We start from the raw sequence: 27,515 nt of genomic DNA, 5'->3' as shown, positions 1-27,515 counted from the left end.
TTTCAGAATGGGTAACCATGCTTAGTTTGGACTACGCTTTACACTAGTGTATTGTTTTTTTTGTTCATTGCTATTACTTAAACACTGCCGCCTCGACAAACACGCGCAAATTATTTTCTCTTCCGATTCTTTTTTTTCGTCAATTTTAGCCTCTTCTTTTTCTTCTTCTTGTTCTCTCTCTCTCTCTTTCTCTCTCTCTCTCTGTCTCTCTCTCTCTCTCTTTCTGTCTTAGCTGAACTTGTTTACATATTCTGTGCCACAAACGCCACATTTTTACTTGTCACACAGTTGTTTGTTTACAAACAAGTCCCGCCATGTTTGACACAGGCAAACGCCTGGGTGACACAGTCGATTGAGCCGTTGCTTCACTTACCCATTATAAAGGCGGTAAAAGTGTGTGTATGTGTAGGTGACACTCGGCGTGTATGAGTGCGTGTCTCAGCGGTGATAGCAGTAGCAGTAGTAGTAATTATAGTAATATTAATAGTAAATGATGGTCTAAGAAAGCCAATAGGCTGCCCTCTAGCGGCAAAAACGTAGGACGTAGCCGGTCGGCTAGTGGATGAAGCCATCACTGCCAGCAACCTTAGTGACTTAGTAGTGATAGTAGCGGTAGTAGTAGCACCGGCAGCGCCGTAAACAACGCGCCTCGCTTCTATCCATACACAACCTCTTCCAGTTCATTTAGTATGCCAATAGACTTAGTAAGCTTAGTAGACGTAAAGCGAAAGGTTGCTTGCACACACACACACACACATACACGCACATATTAAATGCTTCGTACTGTTTAGCGGTGAGCAATGCAGCTCACCGGAAAATCTTTCGGGACGGATATTGCGGATGCTGAAACACGCACAGCACAACACGCCGAATGCGTTTGGTAGGGCTTAGTGGATGAATTGTGACAGTGACTATAATGCAGCCAGCACTTAAACCACAGGGGGAGTCACAAACGGTCAGTACGAAAGCAGTGGGAGAAATTTTGCACTCTGTAACGATCGTTGGTAGATCGGTTACGTCTCACTCATCTTGGCCGAGGCGTTCTGTCAATTAGCTCGTGCCGGGGTGGGGAAACACGTTTGTTAAGTCTACCGTCCCCCATCCGTGGTTTGCTGAGCTTCCTTTTTTTGTTATCTCTAGCGTGATAAGCTAACATGTGCCGGTTGCGGGGATTTTTTTGCGATTTGTTTTAACATGATTCGCTTCGTACGCCTTACCCTAACTATACGCGTGTACGTCACATTGGTGTAGTAGCTATACCCTACACTTAGTCTTCACTAGCGAAATAACGTGTTTTCTGTATATGTGTGTATGTGTGTTGTAGTTGTCGTGGGTGTGAGGATGTTCCGGAGTACGTGTTTTCTTATCTAAATATATCATTAGCCGTTATTTTCACTCATAGTTTGCATGCGTGCTTAGCGTACGGAGGAAAAGATGGCGGATAAGCTCCCCGGATCGGGGAGCACCCAACGGGTTTTTTTGCAAGCTCGGATCGTAATACAAAAGGGAGCGTTGAAGCAGGTTTGATGTACGCGACTCACATGCATTATTGTATTTTTGCAATCACTGGTGGGGGTGCGTGGCAAAGGCCACCCGATATTTTGCTGTGAAAGATGCGTCAAACAGCGCCATCTGGGTGGATTCCATAAAACCCAAAACGTGCGCTCCCCCCCCCTTCAGCCTTAAACACGCACACATTGTCCAGTAAGTCAGTCAGGCTTTTTTTGTTTGTTTGTTTACGAAACAAGTTCCGCCACAAAACGGGAAATGCGTGCCTCCGAAGAGCGAGGGAGGGAATGGTGAAGGTGGTGCAAAAGTAAAACGAAGAAACGTCCACAGAGCGCACGCAAAACAACCGGGAAGCACGGGAACTCATCAGCAAAGGCACATCGAAAGAACTGAATGCTGACGTCTAACCACCAACGTCGTCATTGCCCGCAAGCAATGTAGCACTACACTTGTACGCTTAGTAGCATCGCCGAGTTGCTGACTCCACTGCCCTTCGCATCGTTACCCATTGCGTTACCTTGCTGGCGTTACTGTCTGTGTTTGTATGGCGTGTGGAGCGCAGGATGAGTGTGTGGATGTGTGTGTATGTGTATGTGTTCCAACGTGAACACGTGTTGGGCTGAGTACTTCTCGGGCTGCATCAGTAGTACACAGTAGCGTCCACCGGGAATACTTGCACTCAAATCCGCTTGATCGTGTTGCCGGTGAAGAAGATCGACATCCGGCGGCTGAACGTCATCGGCTCCTCGTCGTCCTCGTCGTCGTCCTCGTCGTCCTCGTCGTCCACCGGGCGCCCTCGGCCGTCGTGCGGCCCGCCCGTCCGGTACCGGTTGTACGGCAGGGTGCGCGGTATCGGTGGCGCCAGCGGGTTCTGGCCCTGGTCGTCCGAGTCGCAGAAGCCCGGATTCAGGATGATGTTCGGCACCAGCTCGAGACTGTCCAGCTCCTCGTCCTTATCGTTCGCTGCACAATGGTGCCAACCGGGCCAAACAGCGCCGGGCGTTACACGTTACGCACCGTCGCGTTACACGTTACATTTGCGGTTGTTGGTTAGATTGTTTTTTTTCGTATCGGTACGGTTTCGCGTATCGTGCGACAGTTTTTTTTTTGTTGTGAGAGTGAAGGAAACGTGAGAGTGGAAAAACCATGTTAGAGAGAGAGAGAGAGAGAGAGAGAGAGAGAGAGATGGGTGTACGGGGTTGCGGGGTTGCTACCAGCCGCTTTTGAATTACGCTACGTGGTGATGATGGGAGATTGTTTTGTTGTATATGTATACTGTGTTGAGGCAACGGTGTGTAAGTGTGCGCGATAACATGGGTGACACTAAACGACACTTCTGCTTGAGGGAGGGATGTTTTATACACCTTGGCACACGCACACGCACACACACACACAAATAAACACGCTAGGCAGCTAAACAAACTTTCGGCGGGACTGTGGGAGAAGGGAGTAGCAGGGAGGCAGGAATGAGGATAACGATTGTGATAAAACACCGGTAAAGGGAGCTATGCCAAACGAGCTCGAGGGACACTAAACAAAACGTACTGCAAACAACAAAGAAACAACATCAACAACAAGGCAACACGCACTGCTCCTGTACGGCGCAAATCAGGGGATGGTAGCAAAGCGCCTGCATGTATGCTATCGGTTTGGTGTTTGGACGATTCTGTCGTTTCGCGTTCGGCTTCCGTTTCGTTCGTGATCCACGGTGCGATCCCCGCGCAGGACCGTCGTTTCGCTTGCCCCGCTTTCGGATCTTTCGTCTTTGGTTGGGACGTCTATTTTACACTTTTTTCTGTTCTTTGACGTTTGGTGCATCGCAAACAAACTACAGCAGTAACGCAATCACGCAAACAAAACAAAACACGAAACGAACAGGGGGAAGATGAGAGCCAGAAACCAGAACTGAAACAGGAAACGCATAAAAAAAACAACAACAGACACAATGATGACAACTGAAGAAAAAGAAAACAAACAAACCAGTTTCATGGGGACGTTTTTTTTCTCAGAGGTTTTTTTTTCGCTTGTTCGACTCTTTCGCTCGTGTGACGAAGTATCGAGCAGCCGATGTGTATAACTCGATGTTTGGTAAACAAAACAAAAAATCGCTAAACAATTAATGCGCTACCCATTACGATTTAGATGAGTGCTTCTTATTGCTACTACAAAAAACGCTACTGGCATTACTAACTCCATCTACCACTAACACTACCACAGCGTAACGCCTCGCACGCTGGTAACGCTTCTCCCAAACATAATGCAGAAGTTTACAACGGGGAAGGATTTGCTGCTCCGACAAGATTGCTACGTGTACATGCGCTGTAAAGTATTGAACTTGGTGTAATAAACGCGACCACTGCTAAGGTTGCATGTATATACGGTACGGGTTGAATACTGCTCTCCGAGATGGAGTAAAAGGGCATTACAAAGGTGAAGTAAAAACATGTACAATAACAGGAACAATAGCCAAAACAAAATACCATGCCCATTCACTGAATTACTGGCAAAACAATGTAAACAAACAGGTATCTGAATTCGGTCAACACTTATTATCTACTACGATCAAGCGACTACCGGGCGGGAGAAAGAGAGCAAAAAACACAAAAAAATGTCTAAAATTGGAGCAAAATAATTTCGTTGTGGAGTTCAAAACTACGATACAACAAACAAACAGGGAATCGTTTCAGCATAAGAGAAAAAGCACATGACCAGAAGGGGGAATCCAAATTGGCCGGACACAAAATGTAATGACAGAAAAAGAAGCGGCCACTCCCGTCCACTAAAGGCTGTGTGAGGGTTGTTCGGCTTACAGGAGTAGTGTGGAACAGTGGTGGAGGAGCTGGGAAGGAGAGGTGGGAGTAAGGTTGGTGGGAATGGCTGCGTCGAACAACCACAAACACAACAGCAAAGGAAGGGAAAGAAATAAACGGATGTGGCAAATGGAACAACAGCGAGGTAGGCTAGCAGCGGTGAGGAAAATCGTTTGTACTACCGGCTGGTTCGCGGCACTCCTTGTACAGCACGATGCAGGTACCGAGCGACAGGATGACGAGCGTGCCCATCACGATGCCGACCGCCGCTATCCAGACGCGGGTGTCGAAGTTTTTCGCATCGATCATGATGCGCCGGACCAGATCTGGAACAGAACAGAAGGGCAGAGCAGTTTTATAGCACATTTTATGGCATTTATGGCAAAGCTCCGATGACAGGTGCCATGCTACTGGCTACTACTGGGGGAGCGTGTGGATCATTACCTTTCTCCTCCATGCGCGGCTGGGTCGTCGCCAGGATGGTAACGATCTCGCCGGCCCCGAGCTGATTATTGCCCCAGATCCGAAACTCGTACGTCGTGTTCGGTATGAGATGGTAGATTTCGAGCTGGCGCTGCAAACAAAGAAGAGCGGAACGGCACAATTTATTTACAAAAACCCCCACAAAAGCGCCAAAGCACACAAAGCCGCGTACCGCGTTCGGGCTGATGTGGCGGGGATCGATCGTTTCCCAGGGCAGCTCCGTCTCGTTGCTGCCCTCGCGCATCTTGCGCATCTCGGCGGTGAAGTCGCGTATTGCGTACCCGCCGGTCCGGTTCGGCATCACCTCCCACACCAGCACGGCGATAATGGTGGACGCGCGCACGTAAAAGTTAGACACCGCGAGCGGGGGCGTCCGCACCTTCACGTTCACCTTCAGCAGCTCGACGAAGTGCTCCTCGGACGCGGCGGACGACGCATCGTACCCGCCATCCTCGTCGTCATCGCCCGGCCGCTCGTCCGCCGGCTCGTCGGTGGTGGCGTTCTCGTACCCGGCATCGTAGGCGGGCCCCGTGCTGCTGTCATTGCCGGGCGCAGTGGCGGACGGGTCCGGCTCGGTGCCCTCCAGCACGCCGACCGTCGTGAGGGTGGGTATCGCGGCCGAGCAGGTGTACCGGCCGCTGTCCCTTGCGGTAAGGTTTGTCAGCACGAGCGAACCGTCCAGCTGCACAGAGAGAGAGAGAGAGAGAGAGAGAGAGAGAGAGAGAGAGAGAGAGAGAGAGAGAGAGAGAGAGAGAGAGAGGGAGAGAGAGAGAGGCAGAGAGGGATTAATAGTATTAAAATCACAACAGCAGCAGCTAATTGTTGACAGCAAACGCGACCACCGTCGGTTGTGAATGGTTCATTTTTTATTACCCCCTTCAGATGCCGCAGGGGGACGGCAAAGTAGAGAAGGAGAAAAAAGGAAAACCATCGCGGAAAACTGGAGCGGAAGGCAATCGTTTGGATTCGTTCCAAGCAGTGTGTATGTGTGTCGAGCAAATAGCGAGAACTGATTTTGTTTTTGCTGCTTGCTTTATGTTTCATGTTGCCGTATGAAAATGGTTTCGAACCACGCAAACCTTTGCCTCGCTCGTCCTTACCGCACACACACACACACAGACACACATTTATATGACCCCGCACAGGCACACATAACTCGTTTGAAGTCCTTGAGCTTACTTGACCGTGCTCGTGCCCGACGACCGAAGGAGAAATCAATCGCACGAGAATTGTAGGGACTCTGCTCGGGACAGAAGCAGGGAAAAAGACAGTATATTTCTGCCAAGAAGATTGATACGTGTGAGGCAACATCTTTTTTCTTTTCCTCAATAGGAGCAAATTAGTTTTGATTTGTTTGTACGCCCAGTCTGCTTTCTTTGCTGATTGAGAGGTACTCTAAGCGCTTCACCACTCGTTTGTGCTTTGATTGTGTTTGCATCGTGGTTAAATTACTTAACATAACCAATTGAATGCTGCCGGCAACAAGGAAGGGGAAGGAGGTTGTTTCAGTTCGCTCCGGCGCTTCATCGCAAGCTGCTCGAACTTCACTTTTACGTAGTTTGGTGTTCTATTTTTTATACAATTTACTTGTAATTTACAACCGTAATTGTTTCTACCGTATAGTTACAGTAAAGTTACACAAAGCTAAACTATCTACAATGTCATTAAAGGAAATGAAAAAATACTTATTTCAAATGGAGACGCCTGGTGGCGTTCGAGCAATGGAGACGCCTGGTGGCGTTCGAGCAGTGGAGACGCCTGGCCCGTTTCGGATTGGAAAGCGTTAAAGCGTGCGCTAAACACAAAGCAGCAAGAGCCGCTCGATAACCTTGCATTAGGACACAGTTAGTGCATCCGTTTTGTGGTGCTTCAGTGCAACCGCGTAGGAAGCGGCAGTTGGATGTGCCATCTCTATTTTTAATATCGCACAAACTATCGCTACCTGGGAAGAGTTTTTTTTTGCATTCGAGTAAGTTCGATTCAACACAACCAGCAACGCTTGTAGCTGCATTGGCGTAAGGGATACAATGGAACTACTACAAAAAAAAACGGCAAATGCTTTAAACCCTCTCCCTGTCCCAAGGGCGTTGAAATGGAACGATCTCTTCCAGCTAAAATCCCTTCCCCTTTCGGTCGGAACCTTTCTAAAAAGGGGAGAGTGCAAAAAAAGAGGTTAGCCCAAGATAAGGATCAGATGTGGTTATGCTGTGGGAGTTAATCGATCCCTTGCACTGCTACCGTGCATCCGGCCGTGGTTGCTAATGCGAGCAAACCACGCTCACTAGCGCTTGCTTATAAATAACGCTGCCTTGCTTGCTTTTTTCTTCTTCTGTTTCTTTTTCGTAACGGAAGCATAGCCGTTAATGGAACGGCGTTTTCCCATTTTTCTCCGCGCTTTTTATTTTCAGCACCCAGTTCATCGCCAACAACCTTTTGCGGCATCGTTAATTGGATAGAAAGGCACTCGATAAAGGAAGGAACGGTACCCACCCTCTGGGGAGGGTGGTGGAAATAACATTTTTCAACGCTATTTACGGACGCCCTGGAACGTTCGCGTGCGCCTTCTTCCAATCCACTAAGCCTAAAGACTGACAGATGTAATAAATTGAATATAACAACAGGAAGCAACAGCAAAGAATAGAAGAAAGAAAAAAAGCATTCGCACAATAAAAGCTTCTTCTGCAACTGCATACCAAAAAAGTGGAAGACGGGCAGGAAAAGAAGAAAAAACAAAAAAACGCCTGTACAAATCAATCAATCGCCCGCGTGCCAGAGCGCAAACCCCCATCAGGGGGTTTCTTTTTTTTCGGGAAATCCGTGCTCCAGCGGCAGTGATTTGCATCGCGCCGGAAATCAATATAAAGCGGGCCCCAAAATCCCCTCCATCATCCCGCAGCGCGACAGGTGGCCCGTGGCTCGGCAATAAATCGGATTTGGTTTTATTTTTGAACCCGCTCGGCACCACTGCTTTGCGCGCTATTGCTTGCCTGCACGAGAGGGGCGCTGGAATACGCAGCGGAAGAGCATACAAATGTGGAAAAAGTGGAGAAAAAAATTATGAAACAACACTTCCGGTGGACTGGATGGAACCGGCAGAGATTGAGGGCCACGAAATTACGGCACACCTGGTGCCCCATATGTCCTCGCTCTGTGTGCCTGTGTGTTTGTGTGTGTCGAAGAGAAAGCTTCAGCATCGCTAATGGAGCGATTCAGTTGGCAGCTCCCTTCCCGTTACCGATCATTCGCCCACAGCACAATCCCAGGTGCACGGCTTTATCCCGTCAAAAACTCTTCAAACAACTACACTCTTTGTCCCTGGAAAGTATGGCACAAATGGAGAAAGATAATTTCCCTGCGGTGCACGGGGGTACGGGGGGAAGTAAGGGAAGCTCGTTTTAAAAACCCATCCCAAAGCGACAGCAAAAAAAAACGAAGAGCTTCACTTGCGATGCCGAGGTCCGAACAGCGCTGTCTTTAATTATGTAGCCGCGCGTACGGAACATCGCGAGGACATGTTCACTGTTTACACACACACACACACACACAAAGCCCACCAGCTTCATTTTACGAGCCGGTGGTAGTGGACCCTTTTTCCCTGCTTTTTTTTCCTTTTTTTCTTTTCAAGCTGTTGTTGTTTGAAGCACTTTTCCTTCCCCGTTGGCGCGACTTGGCACAACACAAACAACGAACCTGACTGGACGGCGCACGGAAGCGCATTATCTGCTTCCGTCCATTTTAATGTCGTTTTACTGTGGGCGGAACAAACAGAGAGGAAAACACACACACCCACACACACATGCCCACTTTTCCGATCGATCGTTTCACGCTGCGTTTGCGGGTGGTTGGGATGCGCCAGCCAGGGCACAGCAGGCGGATGCAATAAATATTGATGCGGTACGATTATTAAACTGCCTCCGATTGTTGCCTCCACAGCAGCCCCCGTGGCGGCAGGCACAGAGCAAAAGGGGGTTGCGAGGGTCCGCCACCCCATGCCGTTGTTGTGTTACAGGGGACGACCTCGATTATGGAGCGATTGGTGCGCGACTGTGAACTGCGCGTCCTTCAGGCCGCGTTTGGCAGCAGCGGCAGCAGCCTCGTCGCCTTAGTAATGGGCTTGGCAAGCATTTTATTGTCCTTTATTTATTTTTCTTTACTTTTTTTGTGAGCGAAAAAACGCGCTTTTTCGATCAGATATCTGTGGCGAGTCAATGCCAACAGAGGCACGGCAGCTGCGTCGGGCACGCCATCAATGTAGCGGGATGTCAAGGCTGAGAGAACGATGTAAGGTAGCGGCCAAACAGCGTGCCATTGCATAAGCTTGCGGCCAGCGTGCACCATGGGTTAGTCCACTAACCAACATAGCCTTTTGCTGCTGCTTTAGCAGTGCTTCAGTGTTGAAAAAACATATTTTAAAAACAAAATGACAAGTGGTCTACTTAAACGTTTCATTTGAAGCAACTGCTTGGATCGAGCAGCTCTCCAGCTTCAGTGACCCTCATGGTATTCTTCCTTCTACTACTTCATTGACGGTTTTGGTTATTTTTGTACACCGTACATGCGAATATTTATTGTAAAAAAATATTGTAAAACAAAATTTCAAATATTGTCGAATATCAGTAAGTTAGTTGGCCATTTAATACACACTGCGTTATATATTTTTTAATTTTTCCAAATATTTAAAAATCACTGAAAAAGTTAGCATTTTCCTTAAATATTGAGTATTTCGACCGCATTGCTTTCCATTGTTTTATTTTTTTTAAAGAGCATTTTCTCGTTTTATTCAGTACAAAAGAAACAAAATGAACCTATACCGATCAAACCAAATGGATTTTTTGAATTGTGCACCACAAAATAAGGTTTTTTTCACCCTGAGAACCAAACACCAAACTGTTTATTTTAATTGAAAATACAAATAAGTATAGGGGAAAGCAGGGCAAAATGGCACTTCTAAGGATGTTGCTCTGCGTCTCATTGGATAACAAAAATGAAACACAAATCGTAGTACAAACCACTTAGCAACAAATTTAAATGTATAAAATGAAATTTAAAAACCAACACAAACAGTCGTGAAAATGTATTGGACTTGAACTTTAGGCTTGAGGCTTCAGGCTTGATCTTTAGCTGTTGCATCTAGGTAGAATTGTAAGCATAAATATTTGAGTTTTTTGTATTAAAACTATTTAAAAAGCCTGGTTAATTTATTGATCGAAATTCCCACTGTTTGTGATCAATTTACTTTACCTTTTGCATCAGATGTTCCGGGTAATATCAAGTCCCGTAGTATCTTGGCGAACGCCTTACCGAAACCCGGAAATGTCATACGAACCCTTTCTGCTCTTTAGCATCTTGAACAGTCTGGACTGTCTGCACACGCATTTTTTTCCGGAATACTCCTAATTTGTCCAACACGCGGAACGATTCCCATAACGACCTGCAGGACGCGATCGAGGGCGCGAAGCTTCTAGAGCATAGCGGCTGCTCATGGATGTCTCGTTTAATACGATCAATGTGCTGGCTGTACACGGAAATTACAGGAAGAGTGTAGCGTACGTCCCCCGGTCAGCAGCAGTACAGTAATTCAACTCGAAGCCACTGCGATTGCATCAGTAAGAGAGGATTTTGGTACATTCCCTCGGACAATAATTGAGCATTTGAAATGAGACTGCTTCCTGTAGGGTCCTGGATATTTTGGTGTTGTCCTGCAGCATTCCGAACGACAACGATACCAGTCTGGCGGCAGCTCGCAATCCACTGGTTACCCGTACCAGCATACCACGGAAGGTGCTGTAGTTAAGGTTACGCATACCTGTACTTATTTAAGCTTTATGCTTTTCAGGTCACTTCATAAATATTACTCAACTTCATATACGTATGGACGATATTCGTCTGTTCGGTCGACGAAAACATCGTTGTCGTTTTTCGTCTTACGCCTTTATCGTTGAATCGTGCAAGCAAAAATCATCCAAGCTATCCGCAACCTAACAACAACTCACTAACCAACATCGTCTCACTATCAGTGCTGATCCTGATAGTGCACACGGAAATGTCGTGAGCATCGATGCGATGATGACTACCGAAAAAAAGACCATCGCGCTTGTCAGTGAGTATCATTACTGATAATCATTAAAAGCGCCAAAGATGCCATGTACAGTATAACCGAACATGTCAACGCCTACTTCCGAACAATTCTATGCCTCGCTGAAAGAGTCTATTATATGCCTGAACGAAACTACAACTAGCTGAACATGTCAATATAATCCTCGAAAACCCTGTATGTGAACGGACGGGTGACATTTTTTCAACGAATTTTTGGTCAATCACTTGATCGTGATATTTTGCCTGGCGGTGAAGATCGCGATGGTCCTGACACGCTTGCGAGTGGTCCCATGCAACGCAATCAGAATGCCCTGACTTTGTATGCTTCGTTGGGCAGAAGAGGAAAGCATGGTGATTGTCTTAGTTGGAATAGTCCGAAGTCGTCTGGAGCTGTCGGGGCAGTCCGGTGTCTTCCCGAGTCGTTCGGGGACGGTTGGAGTTTGTTTTGAACACTAAACAACAGTCCGTCAAAACAGACAGAGCGAGAAAGCATGCTAATGTTGTTGCTTGGGACCATTCGCAAGTGATTGATCAAGAGTTGATTTCAATAAATATCACCAAGCATGTGATGGTCGCACCAACTGCTTGTGTCTCCCCTCTGATCTTCGCAGTAGAGCTCGTGACGCTGATATGATTTTTTTTTATCAGTTGTCATGACTATATCAGTGACATTTTGAAAAACTGATCACTGTAAAAAAAAAGTCATGACAAAGCAACTAACCGAACGTTGGTTGTTAAAATGTCACCAAGCATGTATTGGTCACACCAACTGTTTGAGTATCACCTCTGATCATGACAATTGAGTACGTGATGCTGATATGGATTTTGTCAGAATTTTTTATCTGTTGACAGTGACATTTTGCAGCATTGCTCACTATAGAGGGAAAAAACGCTCTATAGTGAGAGATTGAAAATAGGAACCTTTTTTTTTTAATTTGTTTTATGATGTTTTGTTCAATAATCAGGTAAATTGCTGGAAAATGGAAATTATTAATGCACGTGTTTGCCCCTCTCTCCCCTAAGAAGCTCCCACAAGCAAAAATTTAAATTTTCGTTTTAAAAAAACGCTTATATTCGTTCACTGTTCAACAGTTGGAATAAAGAGAGTGATTCGATTCTATTTTATTGCACAGCCCCCACAGCCTCCTGTTTTCACCGTGTCACCCTTTTTGACGGTGTTTTGTTCAGCCATTGGCGTGTGGCAGCAGGTGCACGTTTGCTACCTACTTTTGCTGAATTCCAGCTTGTACCAAGGACAAACGTTGTGATGTAACAGCGTTTCGTGTTTTGCTAAACACTGTTCTCATAAAAAAAACACACACACACAACCATTTCAGAACTTTTTTGTAGGTTTCAGTGGGTGCAAAAAATCTTCTACAATTGGAATTTGGAAAAGGTTTATAAATCAGTAGTTCTTGACATTATTCATGCAGTTCCTGTCTAAAATAAAAAATACATATTAATTTTTACATAACAATGATGTATACTAGACCCACATAACATCAACAGTGTGGTTTCATCCATCTCAAACATATGAAATACGTTGGTTGTTCCCTTGAGCTTGCTACAATCGTCCAATATCATTGTACAAAATATTAAAAGCCCTTTTTTGCCGAATCAACATTCTCACTCGTCCACTGTGCGATTGAAAAAGAATCGGTTGAAGTGCACCCAATATGTATGTGTATGTGTGTGTGTGTGTGTGTGTGTGTGTGTGTGTGTGTGTGTGTGTGTGTGTTACAACAATAATAAAGATGAGCTAAACTTTCAGCAGCAAAGCGAAGTGACGAGGCAAAAACAAGCAATCGCCCGACAGCTGTGACGGGCGAGTCCTTCTTGCTGCGACGAGTAGCTATAATGAGGACAGCGAATTACTGCACAACGATGATAGAGATGCTGCGGCGACCGAGCACGAAAGCAAGGGAGGAAAAGTTGACCTCACCGCAGCCATCCCCTGTTCCTTCCCGCTGCTTACTAATTCAGCCATTTGCCAACTTTGGCACGGAGTCAAAAGTTGGTAGGAAAAAAAAACCCCCGCCCCAGCTTTCTCACATCGGCACAGTCCCAAACTTCCTAAGCAAGCCCTCCAAATGCGAGGGGCGGAGGGGGGACGAACGAAGCGATGTGTTCTGATTGTTGCCCTCGGTGATGTTTGTTTTGCGGCGGAAGGATGGATCAGGGCGTCGTGTGCCGTGCTTGTGGTTAATTAAAATTTAGTAACACATGTGCGCCGCAAGCAAAAACAAGCTCTCGCACGCACACACACACACACACACACTTACTCACTGACTGGGGGAAAAGGAACGGGGTGGGATTATGTTGGAAGAGACACGCTGCAGCAAGCCAAATTCCCACCCACCGAGACAGCTTTCAGCATTTGTGCGAGGGCGAAACTCAACCAAATCTCAAGACGCACTTTCTCAGTAATCTCTCCAGCTCGCTCGCTCTCTTTGTCATGTTGAGCAAAAGCCGAGAGAGAGTGAGAGAGAGAAGGGGGAGGATGGGGAGGAAACTTGTGGCCAAACACCCAGAGGGAACGCAAACGCTGGCTGGCGCTTAGCGAATCCAAGGGTATTAGCCGACGTGCAGAATATTTGCACAACCCTCCACGAAAATCGCTCCACCCGCTTCCGGCGTGCCCCTGAATGGTAGGCAAACCCGCAGCCCGCCCGCGAGCGAACTACTTAAAACATTTATTATTTCGCACGCCCTTCGCGCTGCGTGGGCACGCAAGATATAAGCTGCTTGCTTAGCAGTTCGAGGTTGTTCGGGGAAGGGGGAAAGTAGAGAGATTTCTTCTTCCCGTCTGCATTGGCGCGCGCCATACAATCGTGCCGGTGTGCCCCTGAATGGTAGGTGACCCGCAACGCACCGGAGTGTGGTTTCATTAGCGCAAAGCAGCGGCGGCGAAGGAATGGAACAATAAGAGGGGGGGGGGTGTTGAGGGGAGCAATAAAATAGCTAGCGTGCGATAATGCTACCCACCTCCCCCTCTCCCGTGTAACAATTCATGCAGGGAGAAGTGCCCAACGTGGGGGGGGAGGGAAGAGAATTTTAAATGGAATGATTCTTGATTTTGCAAAACGCGCACGCTAGAAAACTATGTCAGCCGGGGCGAAAAGGGCGGAATAGGAGGGCTGTTGTTTCATTTCACTATCTCTCCCCTCTCCTCCCATTCCCCACCACTCGTCCATAATGTCCGGAGTGAACGGGTTTTTTTCTTTTTTTGCTCTTCAAAGTGTACCAAAACCCACCCACTCCGTTGAACAAAACAATAACGGGTGGTGCAGGCAGTCTGCAGCGGAAGGTCAGCCGGGGAGGGAAGAGAACAAATTCATTAGCGCGAAAGCGTGGCGTCAGTACACGCACCCTGTCCGCTTCCTCCCGGGGGGGGGGGGGGGAAGAAGATGTTTCCGCGGCCGTACAGAGGAAGAAAAAAAGACAAGCAAAATTCAAAGAAATTCAAAGCAACAGGCGTGTGAGCGCGTGTGAAAGGACAAGGAGGTCAGGTTGAGCAGTATTCGTGTAAGACATCCCCTTCCCCCCGCTCCTCCCCAGCGGTTTGAGGATCTTTTATTCGTGGCGGGAGCGGGTTTTGTGTCTTGCTGCTTTGCAAAACCATCCAGCCCCGTCCGCCCGTGAGGCTGGCTCGGAAAGCAGATGGGATTTTGTTGCCCAACTGACACCTTCCGCGCTCACACACACACACACACACACACAGCTCAGACAAACAGGCACCCGGCAAGCTCGAGCACGAAAGCTCACCACCGAACAACAAAAGAAGACCAAAACAATGGAGCACCATTGTTCGCACCAGCGCGACAACCAACGGGGCCACGGGTTGCACGGGTTCAGCGATAACAACCACCGGGACAACATCCCGGGCGCCATTGCTTTGTGTGCGGGTACGTGTGTGTGTGTGTTTGCTGTGTCATTTGAAGCGACACTGCAAAGGGTCGTGCAAAAACACAACGAAATTAAACGCTTCCTGTGGCGCACCCAAGAGCGCCGAGAGCGGACGGTACCATTCGCCCAAGTCAATTAGAAGGTCCGGTGCCGTGACCAGGATCTCGGCATCGCGTTCTACATCTCCAGTATGGAACGCACTCCGTTGGGCAGTACGCAGTACTCCTCACGTCCGTAAAGGAGGTGTTTGTGTGTGTGGGAGGCAGCCATAAACTACGCTACGCTTTTAATGTTGTGTTTGATTCAGTTCAGCACGATTTTACAGGGTTTTCCGAGCTATTTTGGTATTTGTCCTGCGTGGGAAATTGATTATGATTAACTGACCCAAAAATAATGTTTCTCGATCGAATAAGCTTTTTGACGCGTATCCAATCCAAATGAATTATCAGAGAGCCATTTTTAAGTCGCATTTTGCTAAAATGTTAATCATTTGGTAAATAAAACGAGTGACACATCGTTGGAAAGCTTAAATCTTCCCCTGTCCGAATTGGGCCTCTACTATATAGACTACAACGACTAAAGCATCTAGATAGAGTTGTCAGAAAAGGTATAGGTCAGATGAAAATTTGTGTTGAGCGTCTTAGTTGTCAAAATAAGTCTCTTGTTTGTTTGTTTATTTGTTTGTTGGACCGAGTAAAAATCTTGAGTACTCATTTGACAGTTATTTATATCCGCCCATGTCCGTTGTATTGGATTGTCACAATTTGTGTTTAAATAAGGATGTAATTTTAAAAAAATGCTTTATTTTAATTTTTCTGTTTGAACAGGGTTTTCATACTTGCAAAAACTTTAAAAATATAAATTCAAAAAGTTGTTTTACCTGCTTAACAAAATGTGTAAGCATCGCCAAAATCAAAATCGATCATATATGAGCTAACCTGAAGGAGCCTGAGAAGAATCGGTGTTTGTTTACAAATTTTTTCCGCTGAAATAATCTAGGCTGAAAATCATAGCTTTGTCTAGTTTAGCGTACAGTCGTTGCCACCTAATTTTGGCTCTAAGGCATCAATATTTGACTCTAACGCGCTTATTTTTGTTTGTAAGTCATCAATTTTTGACTGCAGGCACCATGACAATCTAAATCCTAATCTAAATCTAAACCTAAATCTAAATCTAATATCTAAAGCTATTGTTTACAGCTGAAAATGCATGCCAATTCTTTTCACTCCATTAAAACTTCAAAAATTGGCAAAATAATTGTTTTATTTTAAATAAAATTCAATGAAATTATTCACTACATAACTTAAATTCAATAATTTCAGAACACAAAGTTTCAGAATTTACGTCAAATTTTGTATATAAAGCGATTGACTCACAGTCAAAAATTGATGCCTTCGAGGCAAAAATTGAGGCAAAAATAATGACACGCTGTCAAAAATTGGAGCCTTCGAGACAAAAATATGTGAGTTAGACTCAAAATTTAGCAGCAACGACTATATTTTATACGCCTCCAAGATGCAAACTACATATGAGACATCTGGCTAGTAGTAGAGAACCCCCCTCCCCTCCCTCCCCCCAATCATTAAAACCCCAAAAACAAAACAGAATAGGAAACCCTGCAAAAAACCATTCAATGCAAAGCAACGATATTTTAAAATACCGAAAAAATTCATCAAAATAGAGAGCGAACAAAACACAACCATTTTTGTTTTTTTTTTTGCGCAACGTAATTCATAGACGACCCCTACCGAAGGACGTTCTTTAGAAGACCTTCAATCACCGCTCGCATTGCTCTCATGTTACGCGCTGTTGCGTCGTTGCAGGTGTGCACCGTATCCCACGGTCCGGGTCCCGGTGTGGCTGACTGTGTGTTTGGTCTACCCTGTTTGCTGCACACCGTTCGACCTATTGACATTTGGACATTTGGCTCCGTGCGTCCCTGGGCGTGAATGGGACCGAAGCGAAATAGATTGGCAAAGTTTCGCCGTGCAAAGTCTCAAAGGGGGGGGGGGGGTTCGGGCTTTACGGAGCGGGACAAAACTTTTGCTTGACGACCGGTGTCTTCCGGTGCTGAAGCGTCCGGTGTCGCCAGTGCCGTTGCGATGTGTTGCCTGAAAGCCAGCAGGAAGGTTGCGCCGGAAAGTTTTCGGTCGACCCGAGGGGCGTGGGCAGATATCCGACCGCTCCCGGAAGAGGGTGGCGGCAAACCCTCCGATGGATACGCTCTAGGCCTGCTCTATTTATGTAACACGGAGCCGGTTGGTTGCGGTACGGCTTTAACCGGATACTTTACCCTAAACGAAACGCTCCCACACTCACACAAGAGAACGTTTGTGTGGCACACCACATGGGGAGTGGCTGTAGGTTGTCATTTGCTGGTTTGCGGAGCCGAGCAAATGGGGCAACGGGTCCTTTGATTGACTCCCGCGAAGGGAAGAACAACTGTCACACTTACCTGGAACTGGCGCACGTCCTCCCGGCGGCCCTCCCGCACCCAGCGCACCGGATGCTTCGAGTCGCACCGGAGCGTCAGATTGCGGCCTTGGTCCACGACATACTCCTCGAAGATGACACCGAACGACCGCGTCACGTAGATCACTGTAACGAATGGAAAGCGTTAGCGAAGAATGCACTATAGGGTCCGTTACGACACACACACAGGCAGAAGGAACCATTGACAGGTGAACCGACTAATAAACAGTTGTATCAACGCTTCAACGCTCCAAATAGGAATCAATAATCAATCGTCAACTTCTGAACCTCTGCTGCTACCCTCACTTCAACGAGAGTTTGCGGTATTGTTGCTTGGGACGAAGAAGCGCGGGTGAGTTGAGGGGAAAACCAAGAAAAGCAGGTCAATCGTTGGAACTCGCCGACCCGAAATGAGAAATTCCAAGCCCAACCATTCGATGGCGACATTCCATCCGACATCCCGATCCCGGGCAAGCGGGTCGAATTTATGGCCCCTAACCCCTTCCCTTTCTACTCCCCTCCTTCCACAGCTATCCTTCCGATGGCTCACAAAGCAGGGCAAAAGAAAAAAAAATGGGGGCGAACAAGACCGAACTATATGTTGAGTCCAGTTTTCCAATAACTTGCTTCCTGCTCAATCGATGGAGGTTTTGCAAGTTGGTCGGACGCTTTTTATGTGTTTTTTTTCTATCAGTGGACATTGATGAGGTGGAGTAGGAGGTGGCAAGGGGGGGGGGGTCAATTATTAATTCCCTCTATTTTCCCTCCAGCCGTACCGAGGGCTAGTAGCAGCCTCGAACAAAATGGGCTCGAAATCAATAACGGACTACGTAGATTAAAAGTACTGTCACGGGGGACTTGGCTGTGTTTGTGTGTGTGTCGGGCGAGGTGTAATAAAAATCATGAACACGTCCCTCCCCCGAAGGGTTGTTGATAGAACTATGTTTTAATATTTTCCTCCACTCCCTCCGCTCCACCGTACAACAAAAAGGGATGACGGCGCAAAAGTGACAGCGGAGAGCAAGCGACGAACGTACCCGTTTAGGTACAAAAGCGGTAATTGTGGTTGGAGGCAAACAGCTCCAAAGAAGCAAGGCAATGCAAAGGGGTGAAATTTGGATGTGAGAGGGGTAGACGAGTGCAGCTTTGGAGCTGGTCGACCAAATCGAATTAAAACCCGCCAACCGAACCGACCAATTGGATTAAGTTGCTCCCTACCACCGCCCACTCAACACCACGGGAAAGCGACACCAGTTTTAAAACGCTACACACACACACACACACACACACACACACACACACCTTTAGTGTCCCTATTTTCCCTCCCTTTCTCTGTATCTCTCTATTTCTCTCTGTTTAAACGGAAAAGTTGTTTGGCAAATAAATTAGCAAAGCGAGCCGCCTAATCCGAGGGGCCTTTTCGGTCGGTGCGAAAAGAAACTCGGTTGCCCCGCGTACACACTCACACACACACACACATACCTTACACCAAATTATCGATCCTGCCGGGCACACGCTCAATCCGGACGCACCTCCCGCCGGCAAAACTAAAACTAAAGCACCAACACGCAGGCACGCTCGCACGCTCGGACTTGGGAGTCATAACAAAAAAGTAAAACGAAAGGAAATCAAAATGCCAACCCGGGGGGGGGGGGGGAGGGGGCGGATGGAACCCGACGACACCACCAACACCACCCCCCGGGACATGGGGCATTACGTAATGCGTATTCGGGGTGAAGAAGCAGGCGAGCTTGAATGCCGAGCTTTTGGCATCCGTGAGCGGCACCACCAAAGCAAAAACACCAACGGGACAGCAAAACATTGGAGCATTGTCTCTGGAAGCAGTCCTCCGGATGGCATGTTGGCAGGCAACTGCAACTGTTGCTTGTCGGTGCGAGCTAATTGCTGCATGGTTTGGGACTATGGACGCGTTTTGCCCGGTAGGCGAATCATCTCTATAATAAAATTCTAGTAAAGGGTTATCTCGGCGCTACTTTCCAGTGGATGCTTACATCCACCATACAATAGCAACCGTGTTGGTGATGGGCTGACTTTGTTTTAAGTGTTGTTTTTTCACTGCCCCATATAGCTAAAGCATCTACGGCCTGGGAGGGAAGTTTTCCGATAACTGGTCCAAGGAACTGTCCAGGAAGCCGTCAAAGGCCTTCAGGTGTCCGCCACTGTCATGCCGATAGGCTTTCGAGACTTATAAAGTATCCTTGCTTAGGGCGACGGTCGATATAAAACTTGAACTCGTTGGACGGGCATGTTATTAAGTTATCCGAGTTGTCGATAGAACTTAATGCAACAACAACAAAAAAGCAAATAGGAAAACCACTGGACTGAATAGTTCGATAACTGCGATAGATTCGGATACTATTGTTGGACCCGCATTAAAAAGGGAGCAGTATCAGGATCTGGAATGGGATCAGAATCTGTTCCAGGACCGGTATGGGTTCAGTGTAAGTTCTGGTATGGGTACGGGATCAATTCCATGACCATGGTTTGGTGTAAATATCAGTTCCTGGGACAGTATATTGGGATTGGAATCAGGATCCAGTACCTGTAAGAGTTCTCCAAAATTCCAGGACCGACATGAATTTCTGGATCAGTCCCAGGATCGGTATGACTTCTAAATCAGTTTCTCGCAATGTATTTGCAACCTAGAATTTGCGTTGTCCGAAATCACATTTTGCACAACCCTGTAACCGTGCCATACACATATTTTAAATTTTGACACAATTTGCCTTTGAAGACCGAAAACTACTGCAGAAGGGGTCTGATCGGTCTTTTTTATAGACGTTTAACCGGCCCTCGATCTGGAAACAGTAGCTAGTCTAGTTGGCAGACCGCGTGTCTTGCTCGCGCTCCGCCCGACGCGGACGTGGATCAACTCTCACTCTCACTGCGATATGCGCGCAAAGGATATTTGAATGTCTTTTTACCGATGTAACAACAAAGCTTACACAGACTAGGCAATCAAAAAGTGTGTTATCTATACACAATAACCAGGCATCAAGAATGATCAAGAAGAATGGACGACATGGTGTTATTGTTGAAAATACTATTACGGAAATACGCTATCCAGAGACAGATTTGTTCTAAACGCTCTCAATCAAGATGAGGATTGATACGGTAATTGAAACATATCGTACCGCAGTTAGCCACTCATTAGAGCCTCTTCGTAGAGCAAAATGAACGATTTATTAATACACGCACGATAGCTATCAAGCAACCAATCGAATGAACGGTGAGCGATATGTGAAGCAAATTACGGGACTGTCTACGTCAATTTGCTTGAAACTGTACAGCCCAAATGGCTTAGCTTTTGATAGGTTTGACTACTATCAGCTCACTGACAGCTATTCGTTTTCGTATAAACTTTTTGTTAATGTATCATACCATCTCTTTTCTCCTAATATTCTTAGTAAAACGCTTTGTCAACCACCAGCAAGGCAAGTGTCCACAGGTCCGAGGCCCGATGCTCTCAATTTGAATGCAAAACGGCGCGCCGCATCGGACGGTACTCAATTGGGAGCAACTACTAATCTACTTCTCATCAAACGGGAACATCTTCATCAGCATCATCATCATCATCATCATCCTCGCCATGCTCTAGTACACCGGAAAGCTTGCACATACATTCAGCAGGAGTTGGGTTGGTGAAACGTGCATCTTGCTACACGACAAATAATTAAAACGACATTCAAAAAGAGGGGGCTTTTGGGGCTTTGACCCGGCCTTTATCAAGCACCAAGCAAAAAAAAAAAAACAAAAGGACACACCAACGCCAACAAACGAAACAAAAAAAGAGATACGCACACACGTACGTCCAAAAATAAACCCAAACTGTTTTTGCAAATGGCATTCCCCTTAGTGGAGCGCGTGTGTGTGTGCCAGTGAGTCATAAATCGCAAAGAACGCATTCTCTTTGGCTCATTCACTCCCCGTGCGGCCGCTGATGTTGGCTTCATTCATTTCGTCCGGTTTTTGTTAGGGTTTTTTTTTGTTGTTGTTGTTTTTATTTCTTTGCAAACCCCTCCCCCTGCTCCACCTCTCCTCCTTCCCCCAGTGGATGCAATGGAGTTTTTCCTGATTTTCCCACGTTGTTAAGCTGCTCTGCTCGAGTGCTCTTCATTTCCCCTGCTTTTGCTCTCTGCTCTATCTTTCTCGCTCCTTTTTGTCGATGTTTTGTTTTGTTGTTGTTTTTTGTTTTTGCTCCAATCTGAAAGGCAAAACATTGAGGTTATAGAGGGCTTTTGCTGATGGTGTATTGCATTGGCACCTTTTTGTCTGCTGCAAAAGCTCACACTGCTCAACCCCGCAAAGCCTGTTGAAGCCAGTGACAGGTAAAGGTGTGTATGTGTGTGAGTGTAATAAAAGCCTCTTATCAGCAGGATACCGGCAGCTTCCGGCACATCGAGGGGTATAGGTAGAGGCGGAAAGGTAATCGATTTTTTTTTTCCTTCCAAAAACCCTTCCAAACCCCGGGCCGGCCGCCCAGTTCCAATTTGCTAGCGTAAATTATTGATGTTTCATTTACTTTTCGCCGTGTATCGCCACTATCACGTGGTGACGCTGGGCTTTCACTCTTCTGGTTCGCCTCATTCCAACACGGACACATACACACACACACGAATCAATATACTGCAATCATGCTACACAAAGCGCAAGGGGGCATGGCCACAGGAGGGCATCCAACCCAACCCAACTTGGCAGCTTGTTGCACAAGGTAGATGAGGCACAAACAGGTATGACGCCTCCGTTTGTAGCCTGTGTGTCAATGGGCACTGCTGCATTCCCGGTCGCTGGCTCCCTACCAACTCCTGGCCGTGCCGGAGGTGCACTGCCGCCGACAGATGAGGGCCGCCAGAGGGTCCAGGATGAGAACAATTATCGAGCGTTGCGAGAATGCTGGGCCTGAGGTCCAGAAATAGAACTGTGCAGCGCTTACATAAGCACCCTTTCCCTTTCTACTGCACGCTCTGCCGACCTGTTGCTGGAACGCTCCCCGCAATGAACCTCTCCGTGGCAAATCGGCAATAGAATTCCGCCAGATTAAAGACCACTCTAAGCGGGGTACTACGCTCACTGTCACCGCTAGCTTGGGCATTATCTTAGTGAACCTTCGCTTTGTTTGCTCCGTTTTGCCCATGCATACATTCCCGCGCGGCAAATCTCTTACGTAATTAGCGCGCAAGAGCGGGTCCAACTCCAACTCCAACTCCAATTATCGATATCTTGTCGTCGAGCTGTCGTCGGCACCGGCACCGGTTGCGTTACACACGCACCTCGCAGCGAACCCATTCATTCCGATCCAGATAAGAGCAGCCTAATGCGGTTCATTAAGTGGGAATGGTGGGAAAACCCTCCCGCGGGTATAGCAGGATATTGCCGTCGTTAACACCGGGTCGGAAGCAGGGCGTCCAAATTGATACCGACAGCAGCCCGGGTTTGGGTCCAACTATTGGAGATGATGAGCTTTTGATAAAAATGGCAGGATCATCGTGGGTGCGGGATCTCGGGACCCGCTAGGAGCGAGTTTTGGAGTTCGTGATCCGCTAGACTGCAACGAAAGTGGATGGAGATGTTTCACAAGAGCACGGATTGTACTTCAATCAAGTCTTCCGACACGTCTGTGTGTGTGTGTGTGTTCCGACATGTATGCATGCATGGGCTAACCTCCAACATCCGGCGAGGAAGTACCCAGGCCGATGGAAATACACACATGAATGATTAATTGATCGGTACCAATCCGGCAGGTTATTAAAGGCAGGTGTTTGCCCATCCTTGTGGCGTCCTGCCACCCAAACAATTTTGGATGATGAATGATGAAGCTAGCATTAGCTGCTGAATTAGCAATGGAGTGCCCTGCGCGCCCTAGTGAAGATGTTTTCTTTCGCGAACGCGTCTCAGACGTTCAGACGTTTGGAGCAGTAGGGCCGGGATAGATGGAGCAGAATAAATTATTCTCCCCCTTGTCAGACGTCTACATCCACCACTATTTTGTGCGGTGCACAATTTTGCACCCGGCTCCTTCCCAGCGAGTTTGCCTGCGACTATGAAAATGACCTTGCGAGTTGAAGCTACTCCGCGTTGGATGCGTAGATTGAGGCCGCCGGCTACCTAATGCAGCATAAATCACATCACTTTGCATCGCGCGCGGTACTGTGGAGGGTAGGGTCCGGTGCGCGAAGGCGATTATCTTCGAATGAACGAATCGGGCCCCGCAGATCCGCCCGTCCGCCCGAAGGTCAAACCAATTGGCAGCGGGCATTGGGCAGCGAGACGCTGCGCTGAACGGCTAGCAGACGTAGCGCGTTCTGGTTTGTGGGTGAATGATTTAATTTGTAAATTAATTAAACAACCATAAACCAGCAGCCGCGCGCGGGATTCGAGCGGGTGGTGGATTGCGATGAGATCAAATTCCGAAAAAAAAAAAACACACACACACACACACACATAACCTCACTCCATCTTAAACCACGTTTGATCGGTTTCGGGAACGCGAGCTCGGCGCAATCGTTCACTTGCTGCGATGGATGGGATGTAAACATCGAAATTCGAGCGCAACATATCTCCGGTGCTGGGTCGGGCGATGCGCCGGTGAGTTCGTTGCGGGGTCTATGGCGGCGGCGGCAATTATTACGCTAAATCAATCTGGAGCGCCGGCATCGGGGCAAAATAGGGCCTTTCGATTACCATCGCCCACGGGGAGGAATGTTGGATTAATTCTAGACTTTTTTGTGGATCTTTGTTACATGTCTATGGGCACACGAGGCACAGAAATTGCCGCACCACAATTCAAGGGTTAAAGTATAGTTTCCTGGAGTTCCTGGAGACCTAATTAAAAGCCCACTGCCCGCAACTGAATGCCTGAGCTGTTTTGTGGGTTGGGCTGTAATAATCATGGCTAATATTTTAGGCTCCCGTTCCACCAACTAAGACATTGGAGACGCGTTGCGTAACGCGACCTTCCTTCTAATGTGGTCGGAGCTTCGTCCTACTCGAAAAACGGAGTTCTTGTGCCGAAGTACATGCAAGAAAGAGAAAGAGCGAGAGCGAGAGCATCCATCGAATGCCCGCAAAACAATGGCCACACTTGATCATCGATCATCGAGGTTAGTTTGGTCGGTTGCCTGGAAACACACAGGTGATTGATGGCGATGTAACAGGACTTCCCCGTTTGAGGGTAAGCCACACGCACACACACACACACAGACAGGCACGTGCCCAACTCCGTCCGATAAGGAGCGGCTGCCAGCAAGGGATGAAGAATTCATTGGAACTCTCCAATGCCTTCGCCCCCTGGAAGACTCTTCTCCATTATTTTTCCTCCAATCCGTCCACACTGTAGACGGCACAGCGTTACGACACATCGGTGCATTACGTCCTAACAACAACAGTAACAACAACAACAACAACAACACATAAAGAAAACAGTCTGCCAGTGGCAGCACGACGACTACAAACAATTTCGGGTTTTGTGTGGTTATTTTGGTACTTACGGTGCATGAAAATTAAAGTATTATATAAACGGCACAGGATGCTCCTTGCGGCGAACATACTTCCATACTATTGTCGCATTTGGCAGGTGTTGTGGCGTGTTGGAGGGGGAGAGGGGGATGCTGGAGGTCTGGAGTGCAGGTGGAGAGTTGCTGGCGGGTTGATTGGAGCGGCCAAAGCGTCTAGTTGATGGCGCGCTGGCGGCACGGCTGCACCATCCAGGCAGTCCCGGGATGGCAAAGAAAGATGGTCGAATGAGATGGGAGAAACGATAAGCACCGGAATACTACTACTACTACTACCACCAGCACTACCAACACCCCTTATCACACTGTTCGGTGTTTGCACTGTTCGGTGGCAAATCTGGCTTATTTACACAACAATGGCACCGGCGTTTTGTTTTTTTTTTTTTCCCGGTAGTTGTCAAAGCGTCTACGGCGTCCTCTCCGTCCCCAAAAAAAAACACACACAGACACACACAAACACACACAGACACAGGGCTTCGTACCCGAAAGGTTGGCCCGGATTCGTTGTGCCCCCTATGAGTGGAGCTATTAGTAGTCACGCACAGTAGTCACAGCGGTTGACATTAGAGGACCCGGTGCTGTGTGTTTTTGTGTTTTGGTTTGTTTTGCTTCCGCGGAGGGGGGTTTTGTTGTTTCGCCTTTTAGCGTCGTTCCATCGCTCGTGCGCGTCTACACCGACAGGACACCGTAACGCGTGTGTACTTGCCAGCGAACAGGTTCGCTGCGGAGTGAGCGCCGCTTGAGCGCCGTTCGTTGCTGCTGCTGCTGCCGCTGCAAAATCGCGCGGCTGGTTATACAACCCTACGGTGCCAATAATCCCGCTCGCTCGCTCGCTCGTGTCGGCGTCGTCAAATGTCCGGTGACGTTTGCCGTTCGGAGTTCGGCGTCCGCTACCATTCTGCCCTTCGCCATTCGCTTCACTTTGGTTTTGTGTGTGTTTGTGTATGTCAGAATTTGTCTTTACGATATTGTTGTATAATTCAACTTTCTGTTTCCCCCCCGGGGACCTTTCTTTCTTCTTTCATACTCTTTCTCTTTCTCTTTCTTTCTCTCTCTCTCTCTCTTTCTCTCTCTCTCTTTCTCACTCGCTTCTATTATTTTGCATGATAACTGCGATAGCTGCTGCACGGAAGTAACAAAAAAAGAAAGAGTCACCAATGTGCGCAGGCCCGCCACGTTCGAAAGATTCGAATTTAACGGCCGCTCTCTCTCTCTCTCTCTCTCGCTCTCTCTGTTGCTCGGGGCACGAACCTCAAGAGCCGAGTGGTTCGGGACATGAATCAAAGTAAAAAAAAAAGCACGAGAGCAATCCCTCACCTAACAGGGAATGTGGGTAAACGGGAGCGTTCGCCGCTCGCAAATCACCTTTTTTTTGCGAAACACGGTGGTGTGTTTGAATTTCGAAACGAATTTCATTTTAATCACCAGTGTAGCTCGGCTTGGGCCGCTTTGTTTGCATCTGGTGTCGGTCGGCACACGAACGCGATGACGTCATCGGCATTTGTACGCCCGCAGTTAGTAGTAGCGGCATGTTTGTTTGTCTGTTTTTTTTGCTTTGCTTGTTGACATTTAAAATGTCAATCACGCTCAGTAGCTGCTGCTTGCGTGTGACACTAACGATACATTTATAGTGCATAATTGTACCGATAGACATTTATACTGCCAATGTTTACCTTTTTTTTTGTTTTTCTTTGTTCTCAACACTTCCTAACGCTCACGTAACAGGCACGTGCTTCTAAGGATAGCTAAAGGATGGCACATTATTTCTCTTATAGCGCTTTCACTCTCTCATGCTCTCGCTAACAACCTAAGCTTCGTGCTTAACACGAGCAAAAGGGGAAATATTTCCTCTCATTGCATCGACGTCACACAGAGAGACACAAACTAACCACACTAACAAAGCAGCAGCAGTCCCTTTGTTTTGATGACGCGTCACGCCAAACCCCTGGCGTGACTAGCTGGCACGAAACTACTTTCACTAACACTGCGCTCCCTCCTTTCCGAGCGGATATCACATTAAGAAGGCTATGCGTTACGACCCTTCCTTTTGGCTTCGATTGTTAGGGGTTGTTTTTTTTTCTTTTCTTTTTCTTGGCGTTCGGGGGTGGAGAGCAGTGCCACGAATTTGTGAAGCGCCGGCACAGCCGTACGCATGTGTGTACGCACAGGACCGACGGGGATGGGAGTTTCTGCACCGACATCTTGGGAATCGATTCGGTTTTGGGGAACTTGATTCCCAATGGATTGTCGTTTTTGGAAGAAAAAGAAAAATGATTCGTTTGCCATTCACCTTGCTACACGCACTGTTTAAACTCCATCAACACTCATTTTGACGTCACGCCCACACACACACATACAAGCACATACACTTCAGCAAACGTAAAGGACACACGGTGACTTGTGCGCCAGCACAGCGTTTGACCGATCCAACCGATGAACAACAACAAATGAACGTTGTGGTGAAACCGTTGCGTTGGTCCAGCAGCTACCCCCACGGGACAGACACCACGGGGGGAGGGGGGAGGGGTGGAGTGCCTGAGAGGTAGGTAGGTGTAAGAGTAAGAAATAGTAAAACAAAAAGAAGGTTGTCCCTTAAAATGTCGAACGGGACCAGGGAGCGGAAGGATGGCGTACTGTTCGCTAGCGAGAGCGCAGCGAAAGGATGTGTGTGCGCCCGGTGCGGCCTGTCAGTGTGTATTGTGTGTAT

General features: G+C 47.6%; 1 protein-coding gene across 3 annotated transcripts; it reads right to left on the bottom strand.

The window, feature by feature from the left end:
* Positions 1–165: 165 nt before the first annotated feature.
* LOC121588686 lies at positions 166–27,515 on the bottom strand. 3 transcript variants are annotated; one of them, XM_041906933.1, is made up of 7 exons: positions 27,099–27,515; positions 24,785–24,991; positions 17,260–17,402; positions 4,975–5,484; positions 4,764–4,893; positions 4,502–4,645; positions 166–2,472 (listed from the first exon to the last, which is right to left on the bottom strand). In XM_041906933.1, the coding sequence occupies exons 2-7, from the start codon at positions 24,840–24,842 to the stop codon at positions 2,189–2,191; spliced, it is 1,269 nt and encodes a 422-aa protein (XP_041762867.1). In that variant the 5' UTR covers positions 24,843–24,991; positions 27,099–27,515; the 3' UTR covers positions 166–2,188. The 3 variants fall into 3 exon arrangements, with proteins under 3 accessions (XP_041762867.1, XP_041762875.1, XP_041762858.1); XM_041906941.1 differs by lacking the exon at positions 27,099–27,515 and adding an exon at positions 25,291–25,845; XM_041906924.1 differs by lacking the exon at positions 27,099–27,515 and having other exon boundaries at positions 24,785–25,845.

The sequence above is a fragment of the Anopheles merus genome, chromosome X (genome assembly GCF_017562075.2).
Source record: "Anopheles merus strain MAF chromosome X, AmerM5.1, whole genome shotgun sequence".
In the NCBI taxonomy this organism is placed as follows: Eukaryota; Metazoa; Arthropoda; class Insecta; order Diptera; family Culicidae; genus Anopheles; species Anopheles merus.
Note: the sequence above shows the minus strand (reverse complement) of the source record. Positions and strands in the feature narration are given on the sequence as shown.